The 12,783-nt window shown below is 46.8% G+C and overlaps 1 protein-coding gene across 1 annotated transcript in view; it reads left to right on the plus strand.

The window, feature by feature from the left end:
- CELSR3 (cadherin EGF LAG seven-pass G-type receptor 3) overlaps window positions 1–12,783 on the plus strand; it is an 87,216-nt gene extending 74,433 nt beyond the window's left edge. The window contains exons 30-36 of the mRNA XM_080996631.1: window positions 621–734; window positions 1,133–1,269; window positions 2,041–2,147; window positions 3,009–3,182; window positions 3,833–4,033; window positions 5,593–6,715; window positions 7,202–12,783. Of these exons, the coding sequence (XP_080852757.1) occupies window positions 621–734; window positions 1,133–1,269; window positions 2,041–2,147; window positions 3,009–3,182; window positions 3,833–4,033; window positions 5,593–6,715; window positions 7,202–7,229 (1,884 nt within the window). The 3' untranslated portion in view covers window positions 7,230–12,783. The remainder of the gene's footprint in view (window positions 1–620; window positions 735–1,132; window positions 1,270–2,040; window positions 2,148–3,008; window positions 3,183–3,832; window positions 4,034–5,592; window positions 6,716–7,201) is intronic.

A 12,783-nucleotide genomic window follows, 5' to 3' on the forward strand; every position in this document is an offset into this window, starting at 1 on the left:
GGCAGATTAAATATCGTGTGACTTTGCAGGCATTTTGAGATACCCGTGGTGGCTGTATGCTTATTTCAGTACTTCTGATTTGCTGTAGTCTTGTTAGATCTCTATACTCACAGAGCTTCCTGTAGTTTATGTTTAGATTATATGATGATTCATATTTGCCTGCTTCTATGTAGAGTTTTCCTATCTTTGAGCTCACATAGAGACTAATTGCTCCCTCTAGCGGAAAGCTAATGTAGTCATTCTGGTAATTAGATCATTAACACTCAGCATTTATGTAGTAGTGGTTTTGTGCATGTTCCGTAACACAGAGGAAGAATTTGGATGGCTATATGCCATGCAAGACAGGACAAGTGGATGGTGCGCACCCCACTTTCCTGGTCCATCTTTGGTGACTCGTAAATGGCATTTGTGGCTCAGATTCAGTAAATGCGCATAGGCCAGTGGCAGAGCATATGTGCTGCCTACAGAAGATTCCTCTTCAGCCCCTGGCATCTCCAGGTACAGCTGCCTGGAATCTGGAGAGCTGCTTCTAGTCAGAATGCCAATGGCCTGACACAGCGTAACACAATTCCTAAGTTTCAGATTCACAGCCCCTCTTCCCTCTCCCCCCCCCCCCCCAGGGCTTGGCAGTACTGATTCTGTTCTGTGTGCTGAACAAGGAGGTACAGGAAGCCTGGAAACTAGCCTGCCTTGGCAAGAAGGTTCAGGGCGAGGAATCCACCAGAAGCGGTCAGGTGGGAGCTGCGTTTGATCTTACTTGTTGGGTTAAGGGAGATGGGAGGATAACTTGCTCCATCCAAAGCCTAGGATACTGTCCTCTCCCGAAAGAGACCTTAACACTTTGATCAAAAAGTGCAGGAGGACTGCCTTGTAGTCACCTGGCCTATCCCAGGCATGCATCCTTGAAGGGGTTCAGGCCTTCCTCCTACTGCCCGCATTACTTCTAAAAGAAATAGTCCTTTTAGTGTATCCGGGGCAAGGGGAGCCTTTTCCAGTCTGAAGGTCAAATCCAGAACTGAACCACTCTTGGGCAGGCCAGTTTTGACAGGTTGGCATGGAAGCGCCTCAGGCATCTTCCTAGAGAGGCTACTCTGTGGTGTGTGTTTCCCCCCCCCCCACTCTCCCACTCCAGGGTCCCAATGCCTACAACAACACAGCGCTCTTTGAGGAAAGCGGCCTCATCCGTATCACCCTGGGAGCCTCCACCATCTCTTCTGTCAGCAGTGTGCGCTCAGCTCGGACCCATTCCAGCCAGCGGGGATACCTCAGGTAAGCAGCAGCAGCAGGGATGAGTCTCTGTCCTGCCCACCCCCAGCACCACCCCCAGCTGTAGGCACTTGCATGCTGAGAAGGGTAGTCTTTCCACTGGAAACCAAAGCAGCCCCTGGGACTTAATTGCGGTTCCTCTGTTTGCGAGGCTAGGTATGAAAGCAAATGGAATGGCAATGCAGATCAGAATGGTTCTTTCCCTCTCATCCCTCAAAAAAACACCGCTCACCTCCACATTTCTCTCTTGATGCAGAAAAGAGATTCCCAGAAGAAGAGAGCTCGTAATAATAATAATATTTTTAAAAACCCAGCAACAGAGCTCATGGACTATACTTTTACTATGGGCTGGATTCAACTAATTCCTGCATTGCAGGGGGTTGGACCTCAGGGTCCCTTCCCAACTCTACAGTTCTATGATTCTTAATCAGTTCTGCTAGCAGAAGCTAGTGCAAGGAATCCCACTAGCCCAGTGGCGCTTTCCCCAATTTTCCTCCCTACTACACAAGGATTTGCTCCGAAGCATTGAGAGAACTCCCAGAACAGCACGTGGGACCGGAGAGGGGAGTTCGTTCCATCAGGCATGTGGAAATGCTTGCGTTGACAGAACAATCTGCTTAGCACTATGTTGAATTCCACCCTATGATAGGTGTCCATGAACTAGGCCTGTCTAACAAACCTTTTTACCACTGTGCATTTCCCAACGTTGATTTCTGACCTCTCACTTGAAGAGACAGACGAGAGTTCTGAGTATTTCTCTCTTACGAGTTTCAGAGAGAACATGATGGCGCATCAAGGCTCTGCTCTGGATAACAACTTGCTCAACCATGCTGGTCCAACAGACCTTGACATAGCAATGTTTCATCGTGACGCAGGACCAGGTAAGGCCAAAATCCAGGAGCCTGCTTCTGATGGGGAAGTCTGTGGCTGTCAAAGATGAAGGGGTGTCTCCAGATCCCAAATTAAAAAGAAATCTTCCAATGCTGTATGTCATCTTGACATATCTTTATATATACTGAGCACTGACCAGGCCTGCAACAAGGGCAAGTGACTAAGTGAGCAGACTTTTCTAGGGAAGGGAAGAAGTAGCAAGTTCCCTCCCCTCCAGGATTTTTCCTTAGCAATCTGAGACTGCGCCTGTGCAAAACTAACTTCTCTGATATTTTCATGCCTCTTCTAGTTCTGGGTGACCAGTGGGTGGGATCTTGTCACAGCAGGAGGGGGAGACACTTGTGACTCTTCACCAGCCTGACTCATCTCTGCCTCTTAGCTTCCCTCTTCTCCTGCCTCAGCTTCTGCCTCTGATCCTGGACTGCTGTCTGACACAGACTCTCCCAGCTCACACAGCCCTGTTGTCCCTTCAGCTTCCAATACCTCCTCCTCCTGGTCTTCTCCCTCTGACCTCTCATCATTGTCCCACTGCCACTTCCTGGGCTCTGAGCCTTCTTCCCTTCGGGGTTCCTCAGCTGGTTCTTCCCACAATTCCTCTGCATCCAACCAGTCCCTGACAGTGGCCCCAAAACATTTGGGAACCACCATTCTAATGTTTTGTCCTTTAGAGGCTTTGAACCAGTGACATGGTATGTGCTGCTAGACCAACCCACTGTTCCAGTTTGGCAGAGTTCATAACTTCAGCTTGCTCAGGAGAGGGCAGTTTATGTACTGGAAAGCTATTAGCCATCACTTGAAAAGCTGTTCCCTCAACCCCACCTTCTTCACATGTGTTACATATCTCCCTGCAGATCAAGACTCTGACTCGGACAGCGACCTCTCTCTTGACGAAGAGCGCAGCCTCTCGATTCCATCATCAGAGAGCGAGGAAAACGTGCATCTCCGCGGCAGGTTCCAGCGCCAGTTCAAAAGGGCAGCACACAGCGAGAGGCTCCTCACCAACCCTTCCAACACCACACCCAAAGGTAAGTGCCCCTGGGCAGAGAAACACCTTGACTCTCAGGCCAAGCTGGGCAACAAGCTCTGAGCTATGCACTGTGTAACATGTCGGGGCCCATTACAAAACATGGAACGCACATCTTAAGACAGGAGTGTAGATCTTGTGGTCTCTTGGACTCCATTTCCCATAATCCACAGCCCACATGGCCCAGTGGTCAAGGATTTGCCTGTGGGTAGCTCCTCTTAAGATTAAGGAGCCCTAATTCACTGCGAAGAAGAAAAATAATTGTGCATGTGAATTAACCTAAATACTTAATTGCTGTCTTAGTCTTCTTGCATGATCTCTTCCAACTCATGCAGGCACTCTGAGATCTCTGCAAACATCCCAAAGGGGGCGTTACCTGATGGTCTGTATATTACCTTCAGTACAGGTGTCATCCAGGCACTTCTTATTTCTCTGCCCCCAGAGTTGAGCAGCATGCAGTGGGTGCTACACAGCGGGGAGCTGGCAATGTGCCACATCCCTAGTAGTTTTGCACCATCCACTGCAAAGGATGAAAAACGTAACCAATTCTTCCTCACAGCACATAATCAAATACCCTGGCGAATTCTCACATTAATCTGCTGAGATGCTCTTTGTCCGCCTTGTAATATACCAGCCATGTCCTCCCTCTAGACGTAGATGGCAATGACCTGATGTCCTATTGGCCAGCACTGGGCGAATGCGAAGTTCACCCCTGCTCCCTCCAGAAATGGGGCTCTGAGCGGAAACTTGGGTTCGATGCCAGTAAGGACGCTGCCAACAACAACCAGCCGGACCTGGCCTTGACCAGTGGCGACGAGAACTCCCTCACCCAGACCCAGAGGCAGCGGAAAGGTAAGAGAAACGGAACTGCAGCCAGTGTGCTGTAGTGGCAAGCAGGGCCAATGTGGGAGAGCCATGTGGCCCAGGCCTCAAGCTCAAAGGAGGCTTCCCATTCAGATGCTTGTTGATTTTTTTGACTTTTTATAAGCATCACAGCTGCTTTTATGAGTAGTGGATCAAATTGTGTCACACTCATCAGCTTAGAGCTGTTATTATGAATCCCCCCCCCCCCCCCGTGATTGTTGCATTGTCTTTTATTATTATGCTATGTCAATTATGTTTTTAATGTTGTACACCTCCCTGGGATCTTCGGATAAAGGGTGGTATATAAATTGAATTAATCATTATCATCTGTGAAATTCCACAAAAGCATATTTCCCTCCGTAATGAGTGCATTTGCACAGAAATATGAATTTGTTAAAGCTATTCAGATTATGTCTCACTCCTTTTTCTTTTATTTCTTTTGTCCAGGGAGGGGGAGCACCTTGTTTTGTTTTCATGTGTCATAATTTTATTGTCGCTGCCTTTATTATGGCTCAGAAGCTCAGAAAGAAGTGACCCAGGCCTAAATGGGCCTCTAAGATGGCCTAGTGGCAAATCCCTACTCATCCATGATGCTTGCTGGGTAGCTTGGGGTCCAGGGAAAGTCAGGGGCATAGTGTAGTGTTAGAACACATGCTTTGAATGAGAAAGATCCCTGATGTCTCCAGAAATGGCTGGGGAAAACTCCTGTCTCAAACAGGTAGAGCTACTACTGGTCAGTATAGAAGGGGATCCTGAGATAAATGGGCCAGTGTTCTGACTTGGAATAAACAAACTCCTGTGTCGCAATACAGAATAATCTGCTCAAATACAACTACAACACATGGCTAATAAATTTAGTAAATGTATTATTATCAATGGTTAGTATGTCATCCACTAACCTTCCTTATTTTTCACGTAAGAGGATTTATATACTGCTTAATCATCAAAGCCACAAAGCAGTTTACATAAAATATACATTTGAAACACCAGCAAACACAAGATGTTAAAAACAAGATGGCCTAGATTTTAAATAAAATAGCCAATTTAAAAATATACCTAATGAAATACAATTGCATGTTATAACACATGCCAAATGAACACGTCTGGGGTAGCATTAAAAAAGGGTTTTGGCATATGCCAAAAATACAGAAAAGGTGCCTCCGTGGACAGGGATTTCCAGAGTGTAGGTTCTGCCATAATGAAGGATAGAATCCTTCCAACATTGTATATCACTTGTTAAATGCTAATTCCACAAACTGAAGCAGTTGAGTGGATATACAAAGGATAAGGTATTCTTCAAGTAAGCAGAAACAGCAGGAAGAGGTCATAAGAGAGACACCAGAGGAGGGATATTTACAGAGAAGAGTAAATGTAGGATAAGGAAGCTTTCTCCTATCAACAGAAATGCAAAAGTGACCTGCTATTAGGAAACAGGATAGAGTAAGATGACTATAGATAGGATGGGCATTGCCAATGGGAAGCTCTCAGAGAGAGCCCTGGGAGAGAGTCTCATCCTTCTCACCTTCTGCTTTGCTTACATTGTCTAGGTATCCTGAAGAATCGGCTCCAGTACCCTCCGACTTTGCAAGGCCTGCCCTCCGTGGGCAGGATGGCCAATGACCTTTCCTGGTACAAAACCTCCACCTTGGGCCACCGGGCCGTCCCTGCCGCTTCTTATGGCAGGATCTATTCGGGGGCAGGCAGCCTCTCTCAGCCCGCGAGCCGCTACTCTTCCCGGGAGCAGCTGGACATGCTGATGAGGAGGCAGATGTCCAGAGAGCAGCTGAGCCGCAACATCTCCGGCGAGTGTCTCGAAGCAGTTGCCAGCAGGCACAGCTCTCGAGAGCGTTTGGACACCATCCTGAACAGGCCTGGGTCAAGGGAGCACCTAGACACGATCCTCAGCTGCCACGGGTCCAGAGAGCACCTTGCAAGCATACCCAGCAGGCATGGGTCTCAAGAAAATGTAGCAGAAGCAGCTTCTGGACAGGATCAAAGAGATCACGGGAACACCCTACCCAGGAGGCAGGGATCTAGAGACCATCTAGATACTTTGCCCTGTAGATTTGGGTCAAGAGAACCACTAGACTGTGGGGGAGCAGTCAGGGAGTTCTCTAGGGAATGGCTAAACACTATGCCGAACAGGCAAGCCTCGAGAGATCGGACGGACACACTGCCAAGTCGAGACCCTTCTCGAGAACAGCTGGATCTGCTTTCCAGGAAGCAGCCTCTGAGGGAGCAGCTGGCAACAGCTAGGCAGACGTCGAGAGAGCAGCTGGACTTTTTATCCAGAAGATCTAATTCCAGAGAGCATCTGGACATAGTGCCTGGCAGGCAGGCTTCCCGGGAAAACCTGGAGCCTCTTTCCAGACAGCAGCCTTCCAGGGAAAACCTTGAACTCCTCTCCAGGAGGCTCCCTTCTAGAGAAAATCTAGAAGCCATCCCCAGCCGTCACCCCTCCACAGAGCAATTAGATATCCTTTCTTCCATCCTAGCATCTTTTAACTCCTCTGTCCTGTCCTCTGTGCAATCATCCAGCACGCCCTCAGGCCCACAGACCACACCCACGCCTTCCGCGGCCCAGACTTCCTCGACACCATCCATGCCGTGCCCTTCACCACCTCGCTCTGCAACATCCCACAGTATTTCCGAGCTCTCGCCAGACTCAGAGTAAGTGGCTTCCTTTCTGAGGGGGCATTTCCCCCCTCCTTGGTCCAATTCATGTTGCCTGTGACCTATCAAGTAAGGTGGGTGAAGTTAGAAATGTGGATCTCTTTGTTGAAGAGAAAACAGCTGAACGAGAGAAAATCTTGATTCAGGGGTGGAGAAGGTATTCGCATTTCAGGAAGGGTTGTGATTTTCTTGCCCTGAACTAGGTGCTTAGGATTCACCACCACTCAGTGTGGTCTAAAAGCCCCATCAGTTGCAGGACTGAGCTGAAAATTCTCGCTGGAGAAGTTTTGGCTGAAAATTGGGAAGCAGTCAGGAAGTTGGAAAATTGTGCAGAATTGCTGGCATAATCTGGGGAGGGGGCACATTTCCTTAAACTCATATACGCAGTTCGTTCTGAACAGAGATGTTCTGTTTTTAGGAGTCTTAAGAAAGGAGTGTCCATCTTAATTATATCTTTCCTTTCTTCCCATCCCCCCTGCAAAGAATAACAAGAAGTGAAGGTCATTCCTGAGGGGTCCAGCTGCTGTGAGAACAAAGGAAGAAGCAGGAATGGTTGCTGGGGCCAGGCACTTCCAGCTGAGGATTGGGAATCCCTCAGGGCACCTACCACGGAAGGACTGAGGCTGACTGGGGGCCCAGATCAACCACGTGGAGAACTCGTGGGCCGAGAGTCAGGCAAGACCTGGCTGTGGAAGAAAGGTGTCTTTGAAGGGGGGGTACCTCTGTGCCACACTGGCCACTCTCCCTGCTCCGAGGGAATGAGGTGGGGAAGTTAACACACCATGAGCAAATCATATAAACAACAACAACAACAACCCAGACCAATTGAAATCTTCCTTTCTGATACATTTCTATACTCTGTGCAACCGTGAAAGGGTGGGAGGGTCCGGGAAGGGGTTTTTTATACATTTTTGTAACTTTGTAATCAGAGAGAAGAGAAATTTCTATGGTTATTTTTACGGTCCTGCTGTTTCCGTTGCCGTGATGCTGATCTCATTTGTCTTTGGCAGTGATAATGTCCGAACTGTGGCATGATGCTATGCAGGCTTCTTCTCCAAGTGAGGGCTCCTCAGAGGGCCTTGCAGGGTAGGAAAAATGGAGCGACAGATCATTTGAAGGCCCTCTTCAGACTGCCCTTTAGGCAGGCCCCCGTCTGACATCCTCACGGTAGCAGCACTAAGTGGCAGCCATCTTGCTGGGGAAGGGGCAGGCCCAAACACACCCACCACTGGCCCAAGCCGTCAGTCCCGTGATTGGACCCTTGAATGCGCCAAAATTCCCACATTCCCTTAGCCAGGAGCTTTCGTGGAGCTCTTGTGAATGCTTCCCCATGTGGGCACAGCTTTACTGCTTCAATTTAGAGGCCTCGCATATATTTTATATGCTCTTCCATACACGGCCTCCATCCTCTTCTCAGACATTTTTGCAGCCAGAGTGGGTATTGGGAACCATCCGTCTTGTGAGGCTGGGCTGACAGTGAAGAGATGGAAGAATCTGAGCCCTCTAAGGTGCATCTTCCTAAATGTAGCCTTGATCCAGCCATGGTGCACATGAGAAACTTGCCTTTCTCTTCCTCTTTCTCATTCATTTTCTTCCTTCTTGACAAGGGCATTAACTACAGTGCTTCGCTGTCAGCCTACCTTCTCCTACCAATTTCCTATTCCTTGGGCCCTGAGTGTGAATGTCATGGTATACAGTGTTTAGGACACAACTTCGAAAACAGGGTGGCTTGCTTTCCCCCCCCCCCCCCCGTGGGGCTCTTACATTTAACAGCAGGAGGAATTTAGCAGGTCAGGATCTACCCCTGACTACAGCCGCCTGCTGAATTTTTTTGGCATCACACAGCATTGAAAAATTCAGAATGATATGTTTAAAAAACAAAAGTTCAGAAGTCCTGCCTGGGGTGTGTGGGGGGGGGGGGAAATGGGCAACCTTCACTAAAAGCTGAAAGAGAGATTGGAGAATTCTCCAAAGCATCCCATTTTGAATGGGACCCCCGCCCTGAGGTTTCAAAAGAAATCCTTTGTGGAAAACTTATTTCCTTCCACCAAACCTCTGCATGTTCCCTCTCATCAAATGAAGAAGAAAGCATTCTGAGGATTCCAGACATTCCATTAATGTGATGCTGATCTCATTCATCTTGGCAGTGATTGGCCTAAACTGACAGGATGCTTTTCTGCATTATTTTCAAAACCTTGTTTTTAAAAGGGTCCTTCAATGGTTTCCCCATCCGTGGAATAGCATTATTTTATATTTGTGGTATGCTATACCACTGATGTATTCCACATGTGGTGAGGTTCTTGATTACTCAGGAAGTATCTATGTCAATCTGAGGCTTATCCCATAGTGCCAGCCTTCCCCAATTCCCATCAGTATCAGTACCATGGTCGCCAATGGTCAGGGACGATGGGAGCCCAAAACATCTGGAGGGCACCAGGTTGGAGAAGGGTACCAGAGTGGCACCCCAAGCTTACGCAGAAGTGGCACCTGACTTGCTTCCACCATCTCTCCATACCTTTCATGCTGCTGCTCAGGTCTGCCACTGACTCCTGGCATTCATAAGCAAGTGCTAATCTTCCAGGAGTTCTCTCTGTAATTCTGCAGTTTGGATACTGATACGGATCTAGAAAACCTACGAATATGAGCTATAGACCACAACCGAATTAAACAAGGGAGGAAATCCTTCATTCATCGTTTTCATTTAGCAGTTCATGTCCTGGTGTGCATATATACAAAACAACACAAATATGTTCTCTAGGTAGAAACTAGTGAAATCCAGTTGTGATTTATGGTGCAATCCTATATATGTTATGGCGCAATCCTATACATGTTATGGTGCAATCCTATTGTTTGCATGGAAATGTCCCACTATTTTTATGGAGTTTACTCTCTAGTGAGTAAGTATGCATAAGGACTGTAGCCCTAAGTCTCATTACAGTAGTACCAAAGCATTTTAACTGTACACTTTTGCCTCACTTATTCCAGAATTAGTCAATAGCTTTGACTTGCTCATTTTTTCACAGTACAGTACATGATTTCTTACTCCCTAGACTGTAAGCATTTCTCTCTTGTCTTGAAATGAAGTAAACATTTACATCATTGTATGTAGTTGTACATGGACACACACACACCTCCAGCTCTAAACCAAATGCATTTCCAGGTGCTTTTGTTTTTAACAAATTATAGCTCTCAATGGCCTTAAAAGATTCAGAAAAGCTGCTTTGCTGTCAAAAGCCATCCTTTCAATCCAGGCATTAGAAGAAACGGCCCTCATCACTGCACTTGTGTTTATTTAAATTGAAATAGAAATGCAAAATGCACACAAACACACATAAAGCAACAACCTGTAATTCTAATGTGCTTTTCACACTTTCTTCCACTCTTCCTTTGGGTGCCCATATACTCATTTCTTCTTTGTCCCAGGAGTGTGGCAGTCTAGTCACCTCTCAAGGGCACCCAGTTAATTTTGGGGTCTCGGTGCACAACTGTTTGTTTTCTTTTTAACCACACTTTTTTAAAGCAATAGTGGGGTAGCACTAGTGATGTTTAACTCCACTTAGGACTCTGCGCCTCTCCAGATTACCTTTTCATTGTGCATTCATGATGATTTGCACTCATGATGGTGTCAGGGCAGTAATACGCAATCCCTTCCAGTACTGTTTGCTCCTGCAAAAGTTTCAGGGTAGACAAACAAGTTGGTGTGTGTCCCATAAGCTTCCTGCAGAAATCCTGTGACTTTTCACTCCACAAATGGGCTGAGGTAGGTGAAGAAGTGCCCCACTTTTATTGCGCCAGAGCGGAAGAGTGCCTTTCCAGACAGCAATAATGTGGTGACACTGAGGAAATGTTGCAGAACAACCAATAAAACCCTTGCCCTCACCCAGATCAGAGAGTAGGACCTGAATGTTCATAACGGCAAGTGATACAGTCCCTTTGTGGCAATGCGTTCTCTCAGAACCATCACCAAGAATTGCCTGTTTGAAAGCAGAACCGTCCATTAAAATCTCCAAGTTAGGGAGAAGGCAGCCTCCTCCCAGATATGTTAAATTTGTTTTCTTCCAAATACAGGGATAATTTGAGAAGGTTGCTTCCAAATAACACCACACACACACACACACACACACAGGAGTGTACCACATATCTGTCTGAATGTTTAAATTTCTAGCTCTGGTGGCCGAGAGGATTGTGCTTATAAGAGAAGCAACTGGTCTTTTGGTGCTATATAAGATCTACTTCCAATCTCAGGCTTCCCTTGCATGTTGATGTCTCTTAACTCACTTTCAGCGGCGACAATGCTCCGTTTACTGCCTTATTACCACAGAATGCTACAGCTTAATGTTAAACAAAACTGACTTAATGTTTACACTGGGGGACTTTTTTTCTGTGATGGTCCAAGGTGGGTGGCAGCTGGCTTGTGGCCACCCCTTCCACTCGCTCAGGCCAGACGCCTTTTGATTGGTCTAATTGTGACTAAGAAAAAGGAATGGGGTTTTTCTTTTTTAATGATTCTCAAATACATTCCACAGTCTGTTACCCTGGGAGGGAAAGGGCTCCCGTTAGCCTTCTGACCTTTCCCACTTGTTGCCTGAGCAAAGGTGGGATTGCTCCAGCTTTTGGTCAGAGCTGCCTTTATCCTCCCATGTAGAATTGGAGGAAACCATTATGTGCCAAGCCAAGAGGCAGGTGGCAATCTACCTCTGCTGCCAAGCAGAGGGCACAGTTATCACTGACCCTTGCAAAGGCAGAAGATGGGGGATTGGGCCCAGAAAAAAAAATTAAGCAGAACTTACTTGTTTATAAGAATCAAGCTAGGAGGAAATGAGGCTGAGAAGCAAGCAAAGACCCAGGCATGCTTTTGTGCAAATATGTAAAAGAAATGAAATGCAACTTCTTTCTCATGTAAAAGTGCAAATCATTCCAGACGTGCTGAATGCAAAAGTCCTTTGTGTACTCATCATCCCTGAATGTGACCTGTTGGGCTCCATTAAAGAGCTTGTTTACACTGGGGGTTTTTCAGTCTGTGTATGTATATATAGCCAAACCAGGATCCAGATTTTCTCTTTGTTCCACTGATCTCAAGAAAGATTGTCTCCTACTTTCTTTGGATGCTGTTTGTACTTTCTACCCTCTTTATAATTCAATTGATGTCTGCAATGTTTATTGATCATCAAAAAGAAAAGAAAAGAAAAGAAAGCTAGTTGGTGGGTTGGTGGAATACTGGAGTTTCTGTTTTCATTTTAAACTGATTTTTCTCTCTTCGGGAAGGGCTTGATTGGGTGAGTGGCTATGTTTTCTTGTGGGTTCGATTCAATATCTAGAAGAGGCCATGCCATCAAAGGAAAGCCCTCATCTCTCTCTCACACACACACACACATAACTGCATCAGTACAGATCTTTCTTAGAAGGAGGCTTCCATTTTCAGAACCTCCACTTCTACTTCCCAGCATGCTGAACATGGTTTTGTCTTGGAGGGGTGCGAGGCCATCAAACCCACCCAAGCTGTGTGCAGATTGTCCTGGTCTACCAGGGCACTCCTTTAACAACACCAACCCTGTTTGTTAGTTTGAGGAAGAAAGCAGATGGGTCATGTTCAGAGGCGCTACTTCTGCCCGAGAGGTTTGCATGCCTCTTTGTGGGTAAGGAAAGGATCCACCAAACTCATCAAACGCTTCGCAGAGATGTGTGCCAAAAAGAATGACACTGAGCTATAGGCAAAAGTGTCAGCCTCTCTCATGCCTTCCTAGTTGTTTGCTGTGTTGCTGCTGACAGCTGGCACTCTTATCACTGCCTTGAAGAGCTCAGAATGTTCCTGGGAGGAGGCAATCCCTATCCCCGTCTCTTTCCCGGGAGATGAAGTTGCCGTGCGAATCTGCAGAGCGGTTCTTTGATTGTACATGTGGTGGCCTAGGCTCTGGAGAGCATTTGTTTTGGTTGGTTAATTCTATTTTTCGTCTTTCCCTCCCCCTCTCCAGTTTGTTGGCAGAGAGAGGTCTGTGGACGTCCTCCCCAGCCATGTAAAATTGTACCATGAAAGCAACAGATTTGGAAATAAAAGATAAAACACA

The sequence above is a fragment of the Podarcis pityusensis genome, assembly GCF_964106645.2.
Source record: "Podarcis pityusensis genome assembly, chromosome: 2".
NCBI classification, from domain to species: Eukaryota; Metazoa; Chordata; class Lepidosauria; order Squamata; family Lacertidae; genus Podarcis; species Podarcis pityusensis.